The 18933-nt window shown below is 39.5% G+C and overlaps 1 protein-coding gene across 7 annotated transcripts in view; it reads right to left on the bottom strand.

The window, feature by feature from the left end:
• The window catches only part of slc26a5 (solute carrier family 26 member 5), an 86202-nt gene that overhangs the window by 16129 nt on the left and 51140 nt on the right, over window positions 1-18933 (bottom strand). For all 7 annotated transcript variants that reach the window (XM_060842801.1, XM_060842804.1, XM_060842808.1 and 4 more), the window contains 4 exons: window positions 15006-15153; window positions 14353-14466; window positions 10589-10666; window positions 8272-8367 (listed from right to left, as the gene is read on the bottom strand). In XM_060842801.1, the coding sequence (XP_060698784.1) occupies window positions 8272-8367; window positions 10589-10666; window positions 14353-14466; window positions 15006-15153 (436 nt within the window). The remainder of the gene's footprint in view (window positions 1-8271; window positions 8368-10588; window positions 10667-14352; window positions 14467-15005; window positions 15154-18933) is intronic.

Genomic DNA, 18933 nt, shown 5'->3' with positions numbered 1-18933 from the left:
CATCAGGAATGAAGCTTGTGAGCCAAGGGGGTAGAGAGATTGATGGAGTCATGTGGGGTGGTTGGGGGAGGGGGTGGGTAGGTAGGTAGCTGAGTGTGTGATAGGTAGATGAAGGTGGGGGTAATGGTGATAGATCAGAGAGGAGGGCGGAATGGATAGTGATAAGGAGATGGACAAGTAGGATAGGTTATAAAAGGGCAGTGGGCAGTGCCAGATTAAAAGGTTGGATCTCGGTAGTCAATGGTAGGACCCTGGGGAGTCAAGCAGAGACACATAGGGGTGCAGGTACATAGTTCATTGGAAGCATCATCACAGGTAGACAGGGTGAAGTAGTGGCATTTGACACGTTTGCCTTCATCAGTCAGTGCATAAAGTATCGGAATTGGGATATCATTTTACAGGTATACAAGACAGACATTTATAAAGGTCACATTTGGAGTACTACGTACAATTAATTATTGTTACCCTTTGTAGGAAATATATACAGAAATATAAACAGAAAGGATGCAAAAAAATACTTAACAAGGATGTTAGAGACTGGAGGGTTGGAGTTATAAAGGAGAGGCTGGAACTTCTTTTCCAGTAGGCGGAGGGTGACTTTACTGAGGTTTATAAAACCATGAGGCATAGAGGAGGTGAATGGTACAGTCTTTTCCCTAGGATAGGGAAATCCAAACTTGAGGCTTAAGATGGGAGGGGAATGATTTAAAAGGGATCAGGAGGGACAACGTTTTCATGAAATGAGCTGCCAGAGGAAGTGGATGGAGGCAAGTGACATTACAACATTTAAAAGCATTCAGACAGGAAAATGGATAGAAAAGATTTAGAGGTAGAGGTAAATGCAGGAAAATTGGACTAGTTCAGTTTAGGAAACCTGGCCAACATGGACTAGTTGAGGCTAAAAGGGCCTGTTTCCATGTTGGATTGCTCTAATTCCAGGGGCTTTAGCAATAGGTCTACTTTTGTGGGATAGCTTTCATTATGGGACACTGCGCAGGAAGAAGTTGCCATGTGGGTTGTTATAGGACAGTAAGCAATTTACTGAGTTGCAATCCTGTCTACTAACTTCAGCTATCAATAACATCTAAAATTTCATTATATTAGATTCCCTACAGTGCGGAAGCAGGTCCTTCGGCCCACCCAGACCCACTCCCCTCTGACTAATGCATCTAACACGATGGCCAATTCACCTGACCTGCACATCTTTGGACTGTGGGAGGAAACCTACTCAGACACGGGGAGAACGTGCAAACTTCACACAGATTGTTGCCCAAGGCTGGAATCGAACCTGGGACCCTGGTGCTGTGAGGCAGCAGTGCTAACCACTGAGCCACCATACTAACTTCTGCCATTTCATTAGATCGAATCACATCAGTTGCATTAATAACATCCCGACCTACTATTCTGTTCTAGAGTAAGAGGACAGAGTATGGAAAGGGTCAAGAATCAAATCTCACGAACATCAGAGAAGGGATGGAACCATAATATGATAGAATTCACCCTGCAGTTTTAAAGGGAGAAGATTACTCGATTGTAATACTGTTACATTTGATTCAAAGGCAAAGATATGATCGAGAAGCTGGCTAAAGCTGATTGGAAGGAAAGCCTAGCAGGAAAGATGGTGGAGCAGCAATAGCAGGGGTTTCTGGGGGCAATGTGAGGCACAGCAAAAATTCAGCCCAGCAAAGCCAAAATATTAAGGGATCAGGCAACCTAACAACAATGCTTTCTGTTCCTTCATCAAGTTAGGTATTTCATGAATAGATAACAGTTATGGCTGCCAAGGGAAGTCAGGGACAGAATAAAAGCATATGTGATGAAAATTAGCATGAAGCCAGAGGATCAAGCAGCCTTGAAAAACCAAAGGATAACTGAAAAAGCAATAAAGGGCAAGAAAATGAAATATGAAAGAAAACTAGCTAGTAATATAAAAGCTGATTGCAAGAGCTTCTGTTTAAGATTCTTAAAAAGAGGAGTGTACTTTGGATCACTGGAAAACAAGGTTGAAGTAGTAGTAGATTAGATTACTTAGTGTGGAAACAGGCCCTTTGGCCCAACAAGTCCACACCGATCCACCAAAGCATAACCCACCTCTACATTCACCCCTTCACCTAACACTACAGGCAATTTAGCCTGGCCAATTCACCTAACCTGCAAATTTTTTTTGGATTGTGGGAGGAAACCAGAGCACCTGGAGGAAGCCCACGCAGACAATGGGAGAATGTGCAAACTCCACACACACAGTTGCCCGAGGCGGGACCTGAACCCGGATCTCTGGTACTGTGAGGCAACAGTGCTAACCACTGTGCCACCGTGCAGTTCACTAGTAATGGGCAACAAAGAAACGAGAGAGGAACTGAATAGATATATTGCTGTGAAAACTGATGCAAACTATCAAAACTTCAAGTCAGTCAGGGGGCAGAGGTTAGCGTAGTGGCAATCACTAAGGCAGTGGTATTGGGGAAGCAGAAGGCCGATATATCACCCAGGCTGGATGGACTACACCCCAAAGCTCTGAAGGAGAGAGGGGAGATTTTGAGGGGCATTGGGGATCTTTCAGGAATCACTGGTGTCAGAAGGTCCCCGAGGATTGGCAAGTGACTAATCTAACACTCCTGTTTAAAAGAAGGGAGGCAGAAAACTATAGGCCAGTTTATAAGAATGATCCAGAGGAGAAAATTTTGAACTCTGTTTAGAAGGATGGATTGGGGAGAGTTGGAAGAAGAAAAAAAAAGAGGGGGGGCAGTCAGCCAGATTTGAATGTCCATTATTAAGCATGAAATTGCATGTACTAGAAAGCATGTGGTAAAATAAGATGGAATCAGCACAACTTTTTCAAGAGGAGACCATATCTGACAAGTCTGTTAGAATAGTTTTAGGAAATAACAAGCAAACTACACAACGAAATTGTCAGTAGACATGATGTATTTGGATTTACAAAAGGCCTTTGACAAGGCATTGCATAGGAGACTGCTAAATAAGAGTGCTAGGGACAAGGATTGGCATGGAGTGGGGTTTGGTTGACTGGTAGAAGGTGAAGAAAAGGGATAAAGAGGTCTTTTTCAGGATGACAGTGGTGACTAGTGGAGTTCTGCAGAGGTCAGTATTGGGAACCATAGCTATTCTCTATTCATGAGAGAGATTAGAGGTACGTATCCCTTTATCCGAGCATCCAAAAACTGAAAAACTCAGAAAACTTAAGGTTCTCATGGAGTGTGCAGCATCAGTTATGTCTACAAAACATAACAGGGTTTTCTTGGTGGGAAGAATTGCCCGTAGTGTTAGGTAAGGGTAAATGTAGGGGTATGGGTGGGTTGCGCTTTGGCGGGTCAGTGTGGACTTGTTGGGCTGAAAGGCCTGTTTCCACACTAAGTAATCTAATCTAAAAAGAGGCCGCACCCACTTGACCCACACTGCAGCATAGCCCAGCACTCTGAGGAGTCAGTTGTGTATTGTTTTTACTGTGCTAAATTATTGAGAGTGAAAATGTCAAAGAGAGGTGCAGGTACATCTATGGCTAACAACAAAGATAAGGAAGCAGCTGTCATTACCAATAATGCAGAAAGTAGAGTTATTGCAGAAGCTTGATTGTGGTGTGGCTGTGCAGCATCTTACTGAAGAATATGGTGTCAGAACTACCACTGTCTATGATTTGAAGAAATAAAGACAAGTTACTGAAGTTTTATGGTGACAGTGATGACCATCAACTAATGAAAAATAGGAAAACACTGCATAGGGCAAAAAAATGAATATCTAACTGTGCATTGATGGAGTGGACTAGACAACAACGAAGTGAAAGTATGCCACTGACTGGTTGAATGGTCATGAAACAAGCTATAAAATATCATAAAGAACTGAACATTAAAGGCTAATGTCAATACTCAGAAGTTGGCTGCAGAAATTCGAGCAGCACAATGGTGTGAAATACCTGAAAATCTGGGGCAAAAAGACTTCTGCTGACCATGAAGCAGCTGAAAATTATGTTGGTGAATTTGCCAAGTTGATATCTGATGAAAGCCTTAGTCCTGAACAAAATTTTCAATGCTGATGAAATAGCTCTCTACGGCTAATGAGAGAGCACCAATAGGTTTTAAAGGAAACGAAGGACAGATTAACTAATCTTGGGTGTGTCAATGCTGCAGGCACACACAAAAGGTGAAATTGGCAGCGATTGGGAAAAGCAAACATCTGAGATGTCTTCAAGATGAACGTAATTTGCCTGTGCATTGTTATATAAACAAGAAAGCATGGGTAACCCCAGACACTTTTTCCCGACTGGTTCAGTAAACACATTGTACCAGTGGCACGAGCTCATTGCAGACAAGCTGGACTGAGAGAAAAGTGTAAAATTTTATTGTTCTTTGACAACTGCTCTGCACATCCCCCTGCTAACAGCTTGTGAAAAGTAATGTTTTTGGCATTTATTTGCCCCTTAATGCGACATCGGTAATGTAGCCTTGTGACCAAGGAATGTTACGTTTCATGAACAGCAAGTATAAAGACTTTTTTTTTAAAAAAAAACAGTATGCTTGCTGCAATCAGAGGTAGGAATTCAAGATATCCTGAAAGAGTTTAGTCTTAAAGATGCCATTTATGCAGTTGCTAGTGCTTCGAATGAGGTTGATAAAGCAACATTAACAAATGCTTGGCACAAACTCTGGCCTACAATGATGTTTCTTGTAAATGAACCTGCGGATGAAGAGTTTGAAGGATTTCATGTCACTGAAGAGAAAAAGATAATAGCAAGCTTTGTTACTTATGCACAAAATTTAATCGGACAGAAGTGTAAATAAATTACATGAAGCAGACATTGAAGAAATTCTGAACATTGACAATGATTTGACTGTCGTGCATTCCTTGAGTGATGGGAACACTGCTGAAATGGTTTTAAATATGGACTCCTGTACAGATAAGTGTGAGGATAGTAGTGATGTTGTTGAGGATGATGAAGTTAGTGAACATAACTGAAAAAGTCCCCATTGATGATATGGTGAAAATGTATGATCAGTTAATTGCTGGCCTTGAACAACGTTCATTTATCAGTGAGCAAGAGATGATGGCAATTTAATTGAGTAAAGAGAGATTGCTTTGACAGAAACCTATGTTAACGTGATGGATGACACTTGAAGCCTTTAAAACTGCCTCCTGCCATAGTGCTGAAGCTTTGTACATTTAAGTTTTCCCCAAATGTTTTTCTTGTAATGTCTTTTACAGAAATATAATGTTGAATATTTGTGATCGATGTATTTCATTTATCAGTACTCTACTCTATAAAGTGTGGCAGCATTTCTAGTCTTTATTTATCCCGCTTAGTGTGATTATTCATACGCTTTTGCTGTGGTACAGTATTTATGTTTGATTACGGGTTGCTGCCCTGCACCTTACAGGGGGCTCTACATTAGTTCCAAAAACCTCAAAATTCCAATTTCCACAAAGCAGCTGGTCCCCAGCATTTCGGATAGAGGGATACGTACCTGTACTAATCTTGAAGAAGGAACAGAGGGCATTATTGCTAAATTTGCAGATGACAAAGATAGGTGGAGAGACAGGTAGTATTGAGGAAGCAAGAGGCTGCAGAAGAACTTTGACATGCTAGAAGAGTGGGCAAAGAAATGGCAGACGGAATAGGATGTGATAAAGTGTGACATCATTTGCTTTGATAGGAAGAGGAGAGATGTAAAGTATTTTCTAAAGGGTCGGGTACGTTTTGGCGCTGATCATTTGGCCCTGTTTTGGCACTCATTACTTTGGCGCTGAGCTGTTTTGGCACCAGTTCAGAATTTTAAAAAAAAGAGTCTTGTTTGGTTAAAGAACAGAGGATGACCAACGACCCGACGTAATTTTCCCAACTAGCAAGAGTTGATAGCCAAAGCTGTAATGACCCGCTGTAGATTCAAATCTCATTTAACAATTGTTTATAGTGATCTACTGCCTTGATGATACTCAAGTCCTTCTGTCTTCACAGTGGAAAGCTGTAATACAATTTTCTATTTTCTTGTAGAGCCCATACCAGAAATGGCTGAAAACACTAAGCGAGAGAGACAAATCAAAATTTTCACACAATGGTTATCTATATGTGTTTGATAAGTGTAGCAAAATGTAGAAATTCGTTTTTATAATGAATAAAAAGAATTAGATTTATTTCTTACAATGCAATAAAAATGCATTCCTTATGGGCTCTACAAGAGTTTTTTTAAAAATTCTGAATTGACGCCAAAACAGCTCAGCGCCAAAGTAATGGGCGCCAAAACAGTTTAGAGCCAAAACGGCGAGGCCAAATGATCGGTGCCAAATAGTCCCATTCTGTTTTCTAAACAGGGAAAAGCTTTGAAAATATGAAATGCAAAAGGGACTGGAGAGTCCTTGTTTAGAATGCTCTTAGAATTAATAAGCAGTTTCAGTTGGCGTTAGGAAGGCAAATGCAATGTTAGCATTCATTTCATGACGACTTTGCGAGGAAACCAGAGCACCTGGAGGAAACCCACACAGAATCACCTGAGGCTGGAATCAAACCTGGGACCCTGCTGCTGTGAGGCAGCAGTGCTAACCACTGTGCCACCATGCCACCCATAAAGATATGGAGAAACAGCAGGGATTAAATGCATTGCTTTTTCAAATGACTAGCCTTGGCAACACATTAGATGTTTCCTGAATGGTAAACACGGAATTTCTGTTGTAGAATAATTAGATTTACACACTTCAGCACGAAAGCAAGTTCAGAAGGTTAGGAAACAAATTTCATTGGCCACATGATGCCCTGTTAGACAGGATACTTCAACAGCAATTACACTGGTCATTGGCACATTACAAATCACCCAACTTATGGAACAAAACCAATATCTCAGAAGGCCATTCACTATGTATGCACAATTTTAAAAAACATTTAAAATTAATTAGAATCAAAAATAATTTGTTCACTACAAATGCTTTAAGTGACAACCATTGCAAAACATCGAGTGGGGGAAATTGTTGCAACCTCCGAAATCACTGTCCTCTCTCCAATAAAATTTTTGAAAACTACATTACAGAATACAGGGAGACCCAATTTAAGAACATCCAACTTACAAATGCAATCCTATACTGTGGAAATTTTAAAGATCAACATATGTTTCCTGCCCTTATGAACTATTTTATATTGTCCTGCATAGTGTTCCAACAAAGTGTACAAAGTTATTTGGGAATAGACTCCAGATGGAACTTGTTTGCAATCTGGGGACTGCCTGTATGAAGTTTAATCTAATCCTCAAAACTTGTCTAAACTTTCAGGTGTATACTACACAGCAGAAAACAGATGTCCAAATGGAGAAATGCCTCAAACTTAGGCGTACTCACTATACCTCAATTTCAAAAAGGACAACTTTTCAGCTATTTTGTTTCTCAGTCCACAATTAAGAGTAAAATTTTGAAAAAGCATGCAAGTAAATTAGAAATTAGCAGATTTTTAATCAGTAAACATTTACTGTAATTACTCTTTCGGAAAATGTTTACTTTATTTATAGGCTGGACTGCAAAACTGGGTTTGTAGATTCATACAGAAATTTCAGTCAGTCCTAAGCAAATTAGTAAGAAATTTTAATAAGCTGCCAGCCTCTCTTTCCTACTAATTTTCACAAAAAAGTTGCCGATCTTTCAAATTCAAAAGAAATAGGATTTGCAGATCAGTATAGGACTTATACAATGCCCTATCTAGTTACTACAGGGGAAGGGCAAAAGCTATTTACATGCTAAATTAAACTAGTTAAGGCACACCACAAAACTACTGATAGAGTAAAATTGGTAACCGGCTATAATTGTGAGGGAACCTTCTGGTTTTGAAGCAAAACCTCAACATCATACACAAGGTTGGGAGTTTATGGACATTTGTCTTACATCTATCTTGATCAGTAAGGGGATCAAAAAGGAGAATGCAGAGGACTAGGGTTAAGAGACATCAGCCAAAGATCAAACGGTGGATCAGACTTGACTCAAATGACCTTATTCTGCTCCTATATGTTATGATCTTATCTGCAATATACTAAACACACCAGAAAAGGCTATTTGCAAAAGGTAAAATATCACTAATTTATTCAGATCACCTCTAAACCATACAATTTAAATCACTTTTTTGATTTCCACAGTGTTCCTTACTCTTTTGATGTCCTGCAAAAAAAAGTAAAGGGCAGCAAAATTTTTCTTTACTATGCTGAAAGCAATCTGCAATACCAATATCCCTCATTTTGACAACAAATATATACTTTCAACAACTATTTTCTACTTATTTTCAGTACTTACAAATTCAATTTTGCAGATTCGCCAGAGAAAAGGTATGTCCTGGAACTGCTTAAACACTCCTTTCAGATTCACCATCACAATTGCAGCTAGCACAGTCTACAAGAAATTAGTTTGAGTTCTAAATCAGAGGTCAGAGAATGCTGCAAATTAATCTAACACAAGAACCATCACCTATAAACATCAGAACGTTTTAAAAAGGTTTTTTATACAAAGGTTAATTATTTATAATCTAAATTCTAATACATGACAGTTTAGCAACATGTTTAGCCAAACTTTTATACAAAAATCACAAAAGGAGTATAATGACACTAAATTCTTTGAATTGATTTTAACACATCCAATTCACTGCCTATATCATACCGTGCATCACTTAACCCCTGTGCTCACTAACATGGGTGACTCCTGATCTAGGACACCCCAATTTAGAAAAAAAAATTCTCATTCTCTATTTAACATACTCAATGGCTTCACTCCTTAACTTCATAAGCTGCTTCCATCCTACAGTCCACTAAAGATCTCCATACAACATCAATTCTTCCTGCTTGTGTCGGACTTTAAAATTGCACAACCGTCAACCATATTTTCAGCTACCTGGGTCTCAAACTCTAATTCTCTTCCCAAAACTCTCTCCTCCTCTAAATACTGCTTAAAATACAACATTTTTACCACATTTTCTTTACCTGCACCAATATCTCTTTACTGGTTTAAGGAAGTGGTTGGGAAGCTTTAGGATATTTAGTACTTTGGATGCACTATCATTGGAAGCTGTTGATAAGGTTTATCATTCTTCTCTACACCTCACTTGTTTTATTTCTCTCAACATTAAAAATGCATTCTTACCCAAATTTCCAGTATTTTTAAAAAATTCATTCAAGAGATGCAGACATTGCTGGAAACATCATTTATTGTCCATCCCTAATAGCCATGATGATAGCAGTGAGTAACTTGTATCACTGCAGTCTGTAAGATGGAGCAACCACTCCAAACTCGGTAGAGATTGGTAATAAAAGAGGCACAGATATTAAAATTATAGTGGTTTGCATGCCTCCTACATGAATCCATTATCTGATGGCTAAAGTCACTTTGCATGGCATTTTTGTTCTCTCAAGTTCACAAAGAAAACAAAAATATTTTTAAAATTCTAGAACTTGTTCAGGCTCCTAAAGGGGAACCACCACTGCCCCTCCATACGGGCCTCATGTTGACATCTCAGTCAGGTCTTGTCAAAAAGTACCTCAAAAGTACAATCTGCATACTTAAGGATCTGTGCAACTTGGGGAAATGACTTTACTGCCTTCAATTTTAACTTGCAGTCTGCCACAAAGACAAATGATCACTGGGTAGGTTTCTCACTTCAATTCAACTGTTCTCATGTGGTTTCCACCAGATGAACGGAATTAAAATTCACTTAAGTAAGTGATCATAAAATACACCAATTTGCTCAATACCAAAACGTCAAATCAAGACAGATGTGCAAACAGAACTACTACGCCATAGAAGGTGGCCAGTCTATTATTTGTGCTAGTTCTGTAGCAGCAACACACTTAGTCTCAAACCCCCAGCCTACTTCCTGCAGCCTTCACATTCTCCCTTTTCAGATAATAATTTAATTGTCTTATGAATGCATCATTTGAACCTGACTCCATTACATTTCCGATAGTAGGATCTATGATGCAATAATTCACTGAATGACAAAGTTTCTTCTCATGTCTACACTGCTTTGGGTAATTACATGAAAATTTGTGACTTGTACCTGATCCTTCCACCAATGGGAACAATTTTTTTTCCCCCTATTACACCCAAACTCCTCATATTTTGACTAGTTCTATCGACTCTCCTCTCAGTCTTTTCCAAAAGTGGTGGTCTCAACTTGAACATAGATCAACGCAACTGAAGTGTAACGTCAATTAGAAGTAGGGCTGAGGTACAAAGAGCAAATAACAAATAACAATAGAGCACAGGAACAGTCCCTTCAGCCCTCTAACCCTGTGCCAGTGGGTCAAGTAATTATAGCAAACTCCATTAAGGCTGCAACTTGTTTAAGTAAAATAAACTCTTCTGAATTACTTTAAATCATCATCACAGTTGAAAGAAAATTAAGGCTCCTATCTAGATCATTAACACTTACTAAGCATGTATGCACAAACACTGGAGAAGGACAAACTCAAACTGTAATGCTGTTAGCAGTTAAATACATATCAATAGTAAAAGTATTGAGTAGGTTTAGAGAGCAAGTGTTTGTACAGCCAAGGCAGGCAGAAGGACGATAGAACATTTGAAGGTGAAGAAAGGAAGATTTTACTAATCCTGGACATACCTGAGGTAAACTTTCGAAGAGAAAACCAAAAGAAACAAGGATCACCAACATAATTGCAGCAGATATTACTCCAGCAATCTACAAAAACAAAAATAGAAATTAAATAAAAAGAGGGCTGGAAATAAAGTATTTTTCCCTCACCCTTCCCATCAGAATTAAGGTTGTCATGTGGTTAGCTTCAAAAGATCAATGACTCTAATAGTTGTGAGAAGCCATACAGTAGCCTCAATAAGTTAATGAAGGGGAGCTTAAGTAAAAAAGGTTTCTGGGCTCAAAGCACTAAAACTAAAACAGGAGACTGTTGCAACATTAACTAGAATAAAATGCACTATATTGGAACAAACAAAAATCCCCTATTAGTATGATTAAAGAATAGGACTTAAAACACAAAAGTGGAATCAATACAGATTAGATACCCAAGACTATAAGGCAGTGGCAAAAGTAGGCCAATCAATCCTTTGAGAGAGCTCAAAGCTGATCTGATAACCCTCAATTCCACTTTCTTGCTTCTTCCCCCCATAACTTTTGATTCTCCCACCGATTTTTTAAATCGGTCTCAGTCTTGAAAATACTGATATGGATTCAGCAGTCCCGTGACAAAGTATCTGCAGGATTCTGAGAAGAAACCTTCATCTATCAAATGTGAGACCTCTCATTCTACAAATATGCCCAATATTCCCAGACTTTCCCCAGAGGAAACAACCTTTCCAAATCTACCTTGTCAGGTTTACCAAGAATCTTGTTTGTTTCATTAAGGACACCTCTCATTCTTCTGTATTCCAGTGAGTATAGACCTTATCTACACAATCTCTCCTTATGATACCATATGGTATCAGCATAGTGAACATTTTCTAGTCTGCCTCCAATATTAAGATGTCGTTTCTTAGATAAGGGCCAAGTCGTCCAAAGATGTGCGGGTCAGGTGAATTGGTCATGCTAAATTGACCATGGTGTTAGGTAAGGGGTAAATGTAGGGGTATGGGTGGGTTTCGCTTCGGCGGGTCGGTGTGGACTTGTTGGGCCGAAGGGCCTGTTCCACACTGTAAATCTAATCTAATCTAAAAAAACCGTTCACAGTATTCCAACTGTGGTCTGACCAGGACCTTTTAGCAATTTTCATGTTCCATTGAAAATAAAAAGCCAATATTCCATGTACCTTCCCTATAACCCTTGAACTTGGATACTAGTTTCATGATTCATGAACAACAGACTCCCAAACCCTGCTATTGTGTAGCTTTCTGCAGTCTTTCTCTATTCAAGTATTATTCAGCTCCTCTTACCTTCCTGCCAAAGTGCATAACCTCATTTTCCATTATTATATTCCATCCGTCTTCATCCCTCTACAGAATATCATTCTCCCTACCTACCTTTCCACCTACAGTCATCTATAAAATGTAGGTATACTACATCACTTTCTTTATCCAAAATTATTAGTATACACTGTAAATAATTGTGTCCCCATCTGTGGAATCCTAAAAATGATCCCTTTATCCCAATTTTTGTATAGAATTCCTACACTGTGGATACAGGCCATTTGGCCAAACAAGTCTATACCAGCCCTCTGCAGAGTAACCCACCCAGACCCATTCCTCTACCTTAATACTCTACATTTACCCCTATTAATGCACCTAACTTATACAGTCCTAAACACTATGGGCAATTTAACATGGCCAATTCACTTAACTTGCACATCTTGGGATTGTGGAGGTAAACCAGAGCACCCAGAGGAAACCCATGCAGACACAGGGAGAGTGTGCAAACTCCATACAACTTACGCCAGAGGCTGAAATCAAACCCAGACTCTTGGTGCTGTGAGGCAGCGATTCTAACCACTTGAGCCACTGTGTCTAATAGTAGGCCAATCCTGTACCCATGCTAATATAATCGCCTCCAAACTGCATGGGCTCCAAGCAACTAACAGGCCATACCTTACCAAATGCCTTCTGAAAATCCAAATATATCAGGAGTTAGGATGGTTTGTTAATTTTTCTAGAAATGCAGTATTGAGTGAAAATGAGGATTAAAAAAGGTATATAATGTAGTATACCCAAAAAAAAGGTCTGAAAGTTACTAAAATGGGAAATGTCTCAGATGCTCAAAGCAGCAATGGAATTGCTTATAAAGTAAGTGGTGATGGAGGAAGTGAATTGTGAATGTGGTGCCAATCATGTTGCCTGCATTCATCCAGGCAAGTGGGGAGTATTCCATCACACTTCTGCCTTGCAAGCTGCAAGAGATCTGCAAAAACCAATGATAGTGTGGAGTTCAGCAGGATGGGGTAATCAGAATAGATTAAACAGCTGGTCCCTTGTGATGTGCTCGACCATTATGATCTCAAATCATCCAGTTAGTGGATGCCCCTTCTAATGGCCATTGGCCATCCAAAGTTTACTTTGTACATTGCTTCTTGACAGAGATTGAGCAAAGGTATGCAAACAGCCACGTGGGCCTGACTACCGTCTTTCAAGTTGTAAATATAAACCCTTCAATGTCCTTTGTACTGTCAAGGAGATAACCAAGATGCTCACGCGAGTGTAACAGTTCATGCTTCAGGTGATGGACTCAGTCAGAAACTGACAGTCTTTTCAGACAATCCTCAAGCCAACAGATGCTAAACAAGTAGAGAAGATACTTATGACCATGAATGCTAGCCAGATCTTGGCACTACTTGACTACAGAGTCATACTTTATGAGAGGACCTCTAATTATCAGTTTTCTGCTTTGGATAGTACCTCAAAACCCCACATCACACAGCAGAGGCTGTAATCCACTCGGTAGTTTGCAGAGTAACCTCGATTATCCAGCATTCAATTAACCTAATATTGGATTATCTGGCAAGGTCCCGATGCTCGGCTAAACACACTCATCCGGCATTCGATTAACCAAACAAAATACTTCCCACCTGTGTCCTTCAGATAATGGAGGTTCCTCTGCAGTCAACTATATAAAATCAATTGGTTTGATTCCCAGAACTGAGCTGCACCAGTTTCCCTGTGCATCGAAAACAGGCAATTCAAAGATAAGGACAATTGAACTGAATAGGTATCTTCCAGACTTTGTTTGGTTTCTTGTAGAAAGAGGATAGTTCTCGTTTGGCTACTGTAAGTCACAGATTACCACTTATGCCCATTAACTGTGCACAAGCAGTCTCTCTCATCCACCCAGTCTACAGAATATCCATTCTTCTATATCACTAATCAACATAGTCAAAGTAGACCATATAGCCTCTACAGGACTTGAATCCATGAACAACAAACTTTGGGGGAAGATAGAGAGGTTAGAAATAAGTTAAATGGGATTCATGTTAGTGAAATTATTTTGTATTAAGATGACACTTTTAGACATGAAATGAGAACATACTGGGGAAAGTATAGTGGTAGGTTCATCTACATTCATTAGATCCAGAGACATGCTGGGATGTATACAGGACCAAAATGACTTGCTTTATTTATGAAAAAATTGTAAACGAAAAAGTTTGTTTGCTGGAGTGCACTACTGTCTGGCCTGCACTTATGGAAAGAGACCAACATTTGCACAAAAAAAAAAGCAGCCCGCAAACCTACTTTGCAAATAGAAAAACCATTAACTAGCAGAAAGTGTTTTATGGTCTTGTATGCTGAAAGATCAAATCAATAAACCCCCTATAAAACAAACATTTTATACTTTACTATTCTCTAGCATGTAAATAAATATTTAAGAAGAACATGCTCATCTCAAAGCTAGTTATTGCTTGCCATTGAACAGTACAGGCTGCGAATTTATACCTCAGTTTTTCCTCCGGTGCTCTCTTGCACGAGGCTTCGGGACATTGAGGTGGTGACAGGAAACGTTTGGAAAAAGGATCCACAAGCATTACAAATACCTAATGCAATAAGTTCCTAGAAAAAGAAAATTTGAAGAAAATTTTCGTATGTTTTCCAATAGAGGATAAAAGTAGACAACAAACATTCAAATGGGGGGGGAAAAAAACCCTATCTTGTTATTTTGCACAAATTGTGCCCACTTTAAAAGGAAGTGGACATATTATCTAGGAATCAATATATTATAACAATATTAAAAAGGTAACAAATATTCTAGTCAGGATTATGTATTGGAATATATCTATTCCAATGCAAGGGTTAGAAAGGCATTCATACTGTAAAAGTCCCAGTTCATATAATTTTTAAAAGATTACTTTGCTCTTATTGCAGTTTTTCCACCCTTCATTACCAACCAAACAAATACCTGCACCTGCAGTCAATAAACCAAATACATTTTTGCGACTGGGATTAGGAAAACTTTCCATGTGTAAAGTTTTAAGTAATGAATATTTCCCCCAACAGGGTCTCAGGTGTCATTACTAACAAATCATTTTATTGTTAGATTTGCCAAAGTATTAGTTATAAAATGGTGGGGTATACAGAACTGCTCTCATTACCTGATTACCGTCTACTCTGTAACCATGCTTCATAGCAAATATCTTCGCCATTGATATAGTCATCGAGAATCCAACTATTGCAATTGCAATACATTCTGTAAATATTTCGGAGAGTAGACTGAAGTCAGGTAGAACCGGAGCTTTCAATCTGAAAAAGTGACAAATGCACTCAAGTTAGCTGTTCAGCATTCAAAACTTTGAGAACAATATTGTTTTTTTTGTAGTTTCACATTCTAAATGCATACCAACAAAATAGCTTGTGACCATGAGGATTAATGAGCAGATACAGAAGGCAAAGATGTGATTGCCTGCACTAGTTCACAAAACAGAAAATATTAATTTTAATAAAACCAGAACATTTAGTAAGGAAGCAGGGTACAGATTGCACTCCATTCATTTACAAAGCAGAACAACTGTGTCCTGGCTAATATTTCTGTTGTCTACAAGCCAATGGTTCAGCTTCTGTAGAGTTAACTGATGTATAGGGGATAAGAAAACTGATAATTCAGCTGGGAAAAAAGGTCTTTAATCACATCTCAGGAAAACCATCAAGGATCAGTGTTGAAGTGCAGAGAGTGATCCTAATGTTAAATGAGAAAGAACAGGAGAAAGTCAATCTTGCATTAGTTGGCAAAAGCAAATTCAGAAAATATTAAAAATTGAGAGAACACAACAGAAACATTGAAACTGAAAAAAAATCCTGAAAGTTCTTTGCATAAATACAATGAATGATAGCATAAAAGGAATATCGTGAGAATTACTACTTACTCAATTGAACTACAGATGTTTGTAGATAGAAATACAATAGATTTATTTTTTATTATATTCACAGGCATGAACAAAACTGTAAAGGGTCTAGCAGTGACTCAATTTTGAAACAGAAGGTTGTAGTACAAGTCCTATTTCAGCGACTTCAGCACAAAAATCTAGGCTGATAATCAAGCTCAGTACTGAAGGAGTGCTGTATTTTCTCAGGTGTCACCTTTCAGCTGAAATATTAAACCAAGTCATTGCCAAGTCAGCATTACTGACACAGCAGCGAACCTGCATAGTTACTGCCTTTGCTGTTTGAATTCATGTAAGGAATGAGCTGCTGGAGGAGGTGGTTGAGGCTGGTACAATTGCAACAATTGAAAGGCATTTGAATGGGTATATGAATAGGAAGGGTTTGGAGGGATATGGGCCAGGTGCTGGCAGATGGGACTAGATTGGGTTGGGATATCTGGTTGGCATGGACAAGTTGGACCAAGGGTCTGTTTTCATGTTGTACATCTCGATGACTCTACGACTCTCTATATAGGATTCCATGACACTATCAAAAAAGCAAAAAAGAAAGCATTTTCTCCAGTGTCCTGGTTAAAGGGAAGATAACTATAACCCTAAATGGTTCATTAGGCTGCTTTCTCAGAGAAAGATGGTTGATGACAAGTTTAAAAACACAAGGAGGGGGGCAAGGTCAAGGCGACAGAATCTTCAGGTGATGTGCAAATTGAACCCACATTGCTGGCATCACTCTGCATTGTGCAATTAGCTAGATGGCTGATTTGCACAGTGCTGAGTTACATACATATAGTGCATATATAGAGACCAGAAAAATAATTTTAAAAATTGGAAGTAAACAGGAGAAAGCAAGTCTTACTGTGAACACAATCATTCAACAGATTTGATTGCATAATGAGCAAATTCAACAAAGCTCCATTCCCCTTATAACAGACTAGAGTGGAAGTCTGAAATTCTTTAAAAATATTACCACTGCTAGATCATACTCTACAGATTGATTCAGCAAAGGTAATAGCCATTTGGGTCAAACCGCTTATGCTGCTCTTTGAAAGAGCTATCTAATCACTTCCATCCCTCTGCTCTTTCTCCATAATTCTTCCATATATACACCCAATTTCCTCTGAAAATTACTACCAAATCTACCTCCAACATCCTTTCATGGATTATATTTACCCTAAGTTCCTGCTGGATTGTCTACGAGATGTGCACCAACTCCAGTTCCTCACAGACCACATTAGGGAACTGGAGCTGGATAAACTTTGGATCATTTAGGAGGCTGATGGGGTGACAGAGAGGAGTTATAGGGAGGCAGTCACACCTAAGTTGTTACAGGATAAAAAAGGTAGCTGGGTGACCATCAGGAGTGGGAAAGAGAATAGGCAGACATTGCAGGAATCCTCTGGCGATTCCCCTCAATAATAAGTATGCCGTTTGGATATTGCTGGGGAGGAAGATCTACTAAGGGAAAGCTACAGCAACCGGATTTCTGGCACTGAGCTGGACTCGGTGGCTGAGATGAGAAGTGGGGAGAATAGGATAGCAATAGGAGATTTATTGGTTAGAGGGACAGACAAGGGATTCTGTGGTCGCGTACGAAACTCCCAGATGTTATGTTGCCTCCCGGATACCAGGGTCAAGTCTACAGGATTCTTAAAAAGAGGGAGGTAGAGCAGTCAGAAGTTGTACACATTGGTACCAATGACATACCTAGGAAAAGAGATGAGGACCTGAAGAGAGAATATAGGGAGTTAGGTTGGAAGCAGAGTAGCAATCTCAGGATTGCTACCGGTGCCACAGGCTAGTGAGGCTAGGAACAGAGGGAATATGCAGGAGAACACGTAGCTGCAGGGCTGGTATGGGAAGGAGGGCTTCAGATATGTAGATCACTTGGAAAGCTTCAGGGGAAGTGGAACCTGTACAAAGAGGATGGGTTGCACCTGAACTGGAGGATCACCAATATCCTGGGCGGGAGTTTTCCTAGACTTCTTCAGGAGGGTTTAAATTAGTTGGCAAAGTGATGGGAACCACAACTATGGATCAGAGGGTGGAGTTGCTAGTGAACAACCAGATACAGGTGTGGTGTGTCTCTGTGAAGAGGGATAGACAGATGATAAGGCAAAGTTGCAGTCAGTATGATGGGTTGAAGTGTGTTCATTTTAACATAAGTAGTATCAGGAATAAAAAGGTAATTAACTTAGTTCCAAGTACTGATCCACGCTCTTATGTTGTGGTTATTACAGAGAGGATATCACAGAGGAAATTCCTGGATTTCAAAAGATCTCGGGAGGGAGGTAAAAAAGAATGGGGAAGTGGCATTGTTAATCAGGGATAGTATCATAGTTGCAGAAAGGGAGGTCGTCGAGGAGGGTTTGCCTACTGTGTCAGTATGGATGGAAGTCAGAAACAGGAAAGGAGCAGTCACTCTATTCCGAATTTTCTACAGAACCCCCAATAGCAACACAGAGGAGCAGATTTTCGAAAGGTGCAGAAATAACAGGATTATCATGGGTGATTTTCAACTTCCCTAATATTGATTAGAACCTCCTTAGTTCAAATAGATTGGATGGAGCAGATTTTAATCAGGGGAGTCCAGGAATAATTCCTGACGCAATATGAAGATTGTGTGTATCTCCTCTAGTCGACCTTTGATTTGGTGCTTGGTAACAAACCAGGTCAGGTGACAGATCTCAGTGGGAGGGCATTTTGGAAACGTGATCACAACTTCTTAACCTTTACTATAGTCACAGGGAGAGGAGCAGACTGTATGGGAAAGTATTTAATTGAGGGTGGGGGAATTATAATACTATTAAGCAGGAACTGGGGTGCCTAAAGTGGTAGCAGCTGTTAAGAAAACGCACGACAAACGTGGAGGTTGCTTAGGGAGCACTTGTTGCAAATTTTGGATAGGTCTGTCCCACTGAGGCAAGAAAGGTGTGGTAGGGTGAAGGAACCTCGGTGACAAGTGATGTGGAACATCTAGTCAAGAGGAAGAAGAAAGCTTACTTAAGGTTGAGGATGAAAGGATCAGACTGGGCTCTAGAGGGTTATAAGATAGCTATAAAGAAACTGAAGGAGGCATGAAGAAAACTTTAGTGGGTTGGATTAAGGAAAACCCCTAAGGCTTTCTACACTTATGTGAAGAACAAGA

This window comes from Hemiscyllium ocellatum, chromosome 23 (genome assembly GCF_020745735.1).
Source record: "Hemiscyllium ocellatum isolate sHemOce1 chromosome 23, sHemOce1.pat.X.cur, whole genome shotgun sequence".
Lineage (NCBI taxonomy): Eukaryota > Metazoa > Chordata > Chondrichthyes > Orectolobiformes > Hemiscylliidae > Hemiscyllium > Hemiscyllium ocellatum.
The sequence above is the reverse complement of the archived record's forward strand: the minus strand, read 5'-3'. Positions and strand labels throughout refer to the sequence as shown.